Source organism: Mercenaria mercenaria, unplaced genomic scaffold (genome assembly GCF_021730395.1).
Source record: "Mercenaria mercenaria strain notata unplaced genomic scaffold, MADL_Memer_1 contig_1750, whole genome shotgun sequence".
NCBI classification, from domain to species: Eukaryota; Metazoa; Mollusca; class Bivalvia; order Venerida; family Veneridae; genus Mercenaria; species Mercenaria mercenaria.
Genome location: NW_026459752.1, coordinates 9868 through 17579, shown reverse-complemented (window position 1 = coordinate 17579; position 7712 = coordinate 9868). Strand labels below are relative to the sequence as shown.

The window sequence follows — 7712 nt, the reverse complement described above, 5'->3', positions numbered from 1 at the left end:
ACGGACGGACGGACGGACAGGGCAAAAACAATATGTCTCCTGGGGGAGACATAATTCTTCAACCAAATGCAAGTTTAAGAAATTACCTATGTAATTATTTTGAAATAGGATGAGAATTCTTCATAAATACTTCTAGGTCTGTTGTGCAGCATTTTTTAAACCTAAAGTTCTCTTGTAAAACTAGAAATACTTCAGTCACACTGGTAAAATTCACTAAAATTGAGTTGTAAGAAAATACAAATTGGACACTGCCTGTTTTTGGCAATCGGAAACATAAAGCAAAAGTACTTAACTGCAGTGCCACCTGCAAATTCAAAGGTGAATATTCATGCCAAGTTACATCAAAATCCAACCATGCATGAAGAAGAACATCAGTTTGAAATTTTACCCCCAACTGTGACCTTGACCTTGAGATAGGAACATGGGGTTTTTGCATGTCACATCTTCTAAAGTCTTCCAAATGTAAAGTATTTGCCGAAACTGACCTTTCAAGAAGTGACTTTATGATAAGGTTGAAATGACCCTTAAAAAGAAATGCCTTAAACGGTTTGAACCTTCTGTATTCAAATGAAGACCGCCGTCTAATTTGGCGAACAGGTAACGTTTGACTTGTCCTTTAAAATTAAAGGGACGATAAGAACGAATAAAGAAATTCAGATCGACAGCCAGTACATCTTCCAGAAAATGATTAAATTCTCTAATTTTCTTATCAGAGCAAGAGTGATCCACCGGTCGAGGAATAATAGAAGATACTATAACTCTTATAGATGCGTTTTCTTTCCTGATAGCCGCTATTAAATTGGTAAAATCCGAAGCCAAAGAATTTAATGGATTTTGATTAGCTATGTTGTTTGTACCTATGTGTAAAATAACAAAATTTCTATCATACAAAGATACTTGTTTCTTGCTCACAAGAAATGACAATTTGCCAATAGTTGCACCCGGAAAGGCTTGAACTTTAACTCTCTCAATCGGTGGTAGATTTTTAACAATGGAGTCTCCCACTATAATAACCTTTCGGAATTCTGCAAGTAGAAAAAGAATTGTTAATACAACAAAACATACACATTACCATAGATGAAAAGAAAAAAATATTTACATTTAAACTGTGAATATAAACATGAAAAAGATAAGTATTTAATTAACGATAAGTAAGATTCCAATGTGAAAATTACTAGTTATAACCCAAAATTGGATACATACACAAAATCACCATAAATGCCCTTATGTACAAATTCTGCCCAATTGGCGAAAACATCCAAAAGACAGCAGAAACCTTTTTTATTAGATCAAAGGCATACAATAGGGAATTTTGGCTCATTATAGTGTTACTAGTATTTAAGCACCGACAAATTTGAACCGATAAAACGAGACACTTTAAACTTGTCTATTAAGGAGTACTGAATATACTTTTTATAAGCATCAGAGTGCCAGTCACCCATTAGTTGAATGAGGTCTGCCGGAAGTTCTAATCTGAAGGCCAGAGTTGCAAAACCTCTTCTGAAAGAATGTGTTGTAAAAGGTATAGGATGATATATCTGGTGATTACCGTCGTATCATGCTTGGATTGATTGGCGCCGGCTACTAGAACCACTTCTTGATGTATGTGGTTCTTATTTTATACCTGTCTCTTCTCTGAACTTGTCTTCTTGTTAAGTTATATGTATATACAATTATCTATGTAGTATGTCTGCCTACTTTTGCACATTTTTGCTTGCTTCTCTGTACACTATTACTATTTTATAATTTACCAAAGTCCAGTACTCCAGAATATTGTTGTGGCACTGGGGGTAGATGCATAAAGGGGTGACCTCCATTGGTGTCATTTTTAGCTCACTTGAACCAAAGGCTCATGGTAAGCTTTTGTGACCGCTCAGTGTCCGTCGTGGGTCTTGCGTCGTGCATCCGTCAACAATTTCTAAAAAAATCTTATTCTTGAAAACCACTGAGCAGAATTACACCAAACTTCACAGGAATGATCCTTGGGTGGACCCCTTTCAAAATTATTCAAAGAATTGAATTCCATATGAACTCTGGTTGCCATGGCAACCGAAAGGAAAAACTTTAAAAATCTTCTTATCCAAAACCGCAAGGCGTAGAGTCTTGATATTTGGCACGTGACATCATCTTATGGTCCTCTATGAAGATTGTTCAAATTATGCCCCTGGGTTGAAAAGAGGCCCCTCCCCGGGGGTCACAAATTTTACATAGACTTATATAGGAAAAAAACTTAAAAAATCTTCTTGTCTAAAACCACAAGACCTAGGCCTTCGATATTTGGTATGTAGCATTACATTGTGGTCCTCTACCAAAATTGTTCAAATTATGCCCCTATGATGAAAATAGGCCCAGCCCCGGGGGTTTCAAGTTTTACATACACTTATACATGAAATCTTTTTTAAATTCTTCTTGCCTTAAACTGCAAGACCTAGGCTTTTGATATTTGGTATGTTGCATTGCCTTGTGGTCCTCTACCAAAACTGTTCAAATTACGACCCTGGGGTGAAAAGAGGCCCTGCACTGGGGGTCCCACATTTAACATAGACTTATATAAGAAAAACTCTTCTTGTCTAAAACCACAAGACCTAGGCCTTTGATATTTGGTATGTAGCATTACCTAGTAGATCTCTAACAAGATAGTTCAAATTATGCCCCAGGGTTGAAAAGAGGCCACGCCCTGGGAGTCACTTGTTATATGAGTTACATAGGAATAAATATTTAGAAAATTATCAGATCATATTTCCTAGACTGTTTAATTATAATTACCTGATGACCCCAACCGATTAGGGGTCACTTGATCGTGGCCTTGACCTACTGACTTACTTTCTTGTTTTTTTAAGATACAGCCTTAAAATTTGGATGACATGTACAGTTTTGCACACCGATCTTAAAACTGACTTTCAGTGAATGTGACCTAATTTCTAATATTTTAGCATCAGATTGGCATTTAAACATGTGACTCATATTACTCAGGTGAGCGATTCAGGGTCATCATGACCCTCTTGTTTTATTTCATTTTGACTTTAAAATAGTGGATCTTGGAGGCACAATGATGGGGATTTTAAAGAAATTAAGGAGAAAGAAACTTAGGTTATAATTGAGAATCAATCAACAAAACTTCGAAGACTTCTATGTAAAAGCTAAGAAATTAATGCAAACGATAATGTTTATTAACAAAACTAGACTGTGTGATTCAACTCACTGTCAACCCACTGTTAAGACTGCATCCTGGATAAAAGGGCTGCAACTCTCTCTCTTGTCATTCCCTCCTTGGTTAAGGTTGATGAAACTTTCATTTGCTTACAATTTTTTTTTCAAACTTGGTCATGCATTTCTTAAAGGCTCAGGATGACTGTTTTTTTTTTGTGTTACTTGTAAGCACTTAAGACACAACTTTAATTATTCATTTATAAATGTGAAAACGTAATAGAAAAAGTAAGTAAATTTATATTAATTTTCCAAATTAACACTGTGGTAACGTGGCACTTTTTGGGGGCAATGAATTAACAAACCGTCTTTCAACTTTCTTGTCGAGCTTATGACCAACCTGACAACAGAGAAAACAAGTTCCAAAGTATTTACCAAACATAACTTTCATATTGCATTTTGCAATTATATTTTTGATCCAGACATGATTAAATAGATCTACACATTTTATATTAACAACAGTATGTGAAGAAAACTAAACTGCATTATAAATATAAATTATAATAGCTCTTCTTATGCGTAAGAATAATAAAGACGCTTGATTTGATCACGTGATCGATTCTAAAACCGTCACTTGTTTTGATCATGTGACCTATTCTGAAATCCAATAACTAGTTTCAATACGCTCAAAAAATGTGTTCATGATTCTGCGTGAAAATAGCAACTACTATGGCATTGCAACGCCACTGATAAGCCGATAGATTATTGATTTTTTTCATCGCCGTGCCTCGACACTGTTGTGGATGTGTATTCCGTCTTTTCGTAACTAAAGTCGAAAAAACATTTAGTAGATCAGGCTACTAAAGCTATGTATTCTCTGTTGAGAAAAGCAAGAAAACTTCAACTAAGTATTGATTTACTGTTACATCTATTTGAAACAATGATAATGCCTATATTTTTGTATGGATCTGAGGTGTGGGGTAGCAGTGATATTAGTTTAATTGAAACTTTTCAACTAAAATTTTTAAAGATGTTACTAAAAGTTAAAAAATCCACACCAAATGTTATGGTATTTGGTGAACTAGGGGCTTTGCCCATTAATGTTATTGTCAAAAGTAGAGTACTTAATTACTGGTGCAAGGTTATTGAAAGTAAAACTGATAAAATCAGCCATATTCTGTATAATTTAATGTATAAGCTTCATATTCATGATGTATATTGTTGCCCTTGGATTTCATATGTTAAGGATACATTAGAACAGCTTGGATTTGCAGAATATTGGATTAATCAGTCAGTTCCTTCACCACTTTATTTTCGTAATATTATTAAGCTTAGATTGAAGGATCAGTATATACAAACTTGGACCAGAATGGTTCAAAACTCAAGAAAATGTGAGCATTATAAAATATTCAAGACAGTCTTTAAATTTGAAGACTATTTGAAATTGTTACCATCAAATCTTGCATTATCCTTATGCCATTTTAGGTGCCGTAATAATAAGTTGCCTATTGAGAAGGGTATTTTTCTTAATATTGTCCATGATGAGAGGACATGTCACTTGTGTAATAATGCAGCATTGGGTGATGAGTGTCATTATATTTTTGATTGTCCTTTTTTTAATCTGGATAGACAGAAATATATTCCATTTCATCACCAGATTTCAAATGATAATAATTTTCAATGTTTGTTTCAAAGTTGTGATGAAGCCCTTCTCCTGAAGTTGGCATTATTTACACAAAAAGTTATGTATGTTACTTAGTGAATCTGTTAATCTGGTGCTAGTCAGAAATTATTGATTTACGTCAGATAAGCATATATCTTCCGTTAAATACCTACAGTAAGATACAGTATCTGCTATGTATTTTTTAATGTATACGTTTTGTTTTATGTACATGTATTTGCATGTAAATGTTGCCTTTACAAGGCTGATGCCCATATGGGCCTAGTTCTTGAATAAAAAATCTGAAAAAATCTGAAATCTGAAGACGAGTTGTCGTTCGTGCAGGACGGTAATATCGACTTCCGGTTTTAATGTTTACATAGCGCGAACATTCGATTGATCCACTCGACTTGTAAATAAATATGGAAGGTCTGTTAAATACTACGAATCTCCCGATTTCACCACAAACTACCGTTGAAGATATCATTAACTTTTCTAAATCTGAAATTCAGTCTTTTCTAAGAGCAAACCATTTAAAAATCAGCGGCAATAAATTGACACTTGGCCAACGTATTGTTGACACTATTCACAAATCCAAGAACACGACGCATGATCAAGGTGTTTCTTCAATTAACGAAGATAAAACAGAAATTACACTTGACCCACAAGAGTCAAAAGTGCCATGCATTACTGAATTGACAGCTGGGTGGAGCGGAAACGATGACAAGTTCCACAGAATCAGCATAACTGATATTGAAAACTACCTTATTCACAGTAGTCACAGAACCAATGATGCAGGGAAAATGCAATGCTACCGCCAGTACATTCGAGGATTGAACTTCTATAAGGAGGGGTACATACATAAGATGATGATAAATGAGAACATTCCAGACAGCCCAGTCTCTTATGTAAGATCTAAATGCTACCCATCCATGCAAAAAGGTGTCTATGAGCAATGGGTTTTGATAAGCAAGCATGCTCCCTTCCAAATACTGAAGGCCAACTGCACATGTCCTGCAGGGTAAGAGATGTCAGTTTATATCTTAAAGACTGAATATACAAGTAGCTCTATACAATGAATAGATACATTCAAACTATTTAAGCTTATACAGAAACCCAATTTAGCAAACAATGTTGTGTAGTACATATATTATTGTATTAATAACAATGTACATGCATCATTATTATCTTTTGTCTGGGGTATTTGCAGGACAAGTTTGAATAATATGATATTTGAAGATAGATCTTAATTAGCTACATCAATTATTGAAATAGTTCAAAGATCTATACATACAAAGTACAAGGTGACACTTCATAACAGTTAGAATATGAAATTGCATAGGCTTTTGATTACTTTGTAGATATTTTATCATGGGATGAATATAGATTTTGATATTACTCTTTACAATAATGGATTATCCTTACAGAAATTATCATTATTATTTCAGAAATGGTGAAGGCTGTACCCATGTGGCAGGGTTATTGTTTGCCTTAGAGGGGAGACCAATAACACCAGTGGAGGATGATGACAGTGTCCCATGTACCTCCAAGCCCTGTCAATGGAACCAACCTAGTAAAAGGAAGAAAGAAACAAGACCAGTTAAAGATTTAACTTTCAAAAGAATAAGGTATGAAGATAATATTTCACCTAAACAGAAGAAAACACCAAAGTACAAGGTAGATCCTGTTAAATTCAGAGATACATTATGTGCAAAGCTTGGAAATCAGTCAAAAGCAGCCTTGTTTGACATCATTGCACCATCATCAGAAAGTAGTTTGTCTGTGTCATGTGACCTGAATGTGTCATACCATGAAGAAGTTGAAACCAGTGAGTACATTACTTATGCCTCTGATAGATTCATTGATTTGACTAAAACTGTTCAAGATGAGCAGATGTGTGAAAATGAAGTGAAAACCTTTATGTCATCATGTAGCTCAGAGGTGAGAAGTGAAATTGAACTGAGAACAAGAGGGCAACATGAGAATTCACTGTGGACAAATGCAAGGAAAGGGAGAATTACAGCTTCATATTTTCATGATATTAAGTCCAGGAAAGATTCAACCAAGGCTGACACATTACTTTCTAAAGTGTTTGGTGAAAATTCCTCATTTGATAACAGTGCCTTACAATGGGGCAGGAAACAGGAGCCCATTGCTAAGAAGAGGTACAAAGCACACAAGAAGTTGAAGGAAGGAAAAACAATAAAATTGACAGACAATGGCTTGATTGTGCATCCTGATTATTCATACATAGGAGCAAGTCCAGATGGGATAGTTACCTGTGAGTCAGAAACATTTCTATTGGAGATAAAGTGTCCATATAAGTGGAGAAACTGCTCAATTTTAGAAGCATGTAAACACAAAGAATTTTATTGTTATGTTGCTGATGACAACACCATCCAGTTGAAAAAGACACACAGAAACTACACTCAAGTTCAGGGTCAATGGGTGTGAGTGGGATACACAAATGTGAATTTGTAGTGTATACAGTGTCTGACTTTATAATAATACCAATTGAATTTGACAAGTCATTTTGGGAAGACATTCTTCATCAATTGAATGAATTTTACACAGGCTATGTTTTTCAGAAACTAGTTGGAAAACATTGAAATCACTGATGGATTAGCTTAATTCAGGACCAAAACAGAAACAAAGAACAATACAGAATTGTACTTTCACATTATTTATTTTAACAAGTGGCTAAACATTAACTGAATCACACTTTATTCAATAATAAATTGTCAAAATGATTGACATACTATGAATATAAAAATTAATTTACCTTAACATGTTATCATGTAAACTAATGTTTTACACAGTACAGTTATTATAGCTTTTAGAATTTTGAAAGTATGCTATGTCTTAATATTCAAATATTTCAATCTAACAGATATATACCATCTTG

At 34.5% G+C, this 7712-nt stretch overlaps 1 protein-coding gene across 1 annotated transcript; it reads left to right on the top strand.

Annotated features, from left to right (window-relative positions):
- The first annotated feature begins 5228 nt into the window (after positions 1 to 5228).
- On the top strand, positions 5229 to 7261 carry LOC123559831 (uncharacterized). Its single transcript, XM_045351956.2, has 2 exons — positions 5229 to 5828; positions 6256 to 7261. The coding sequence occupies exons 1-2, from the start codon at positions 5230 to 5232 to the stop codon at positions 7259 to 7261; spliced, it is 1605 nt and encodes a 534-aa protein (XP_045207891.2). The 5' UTR covers position 5229.
- Positions 7262 to 7712: the final 451 nt, after the last annotated feature.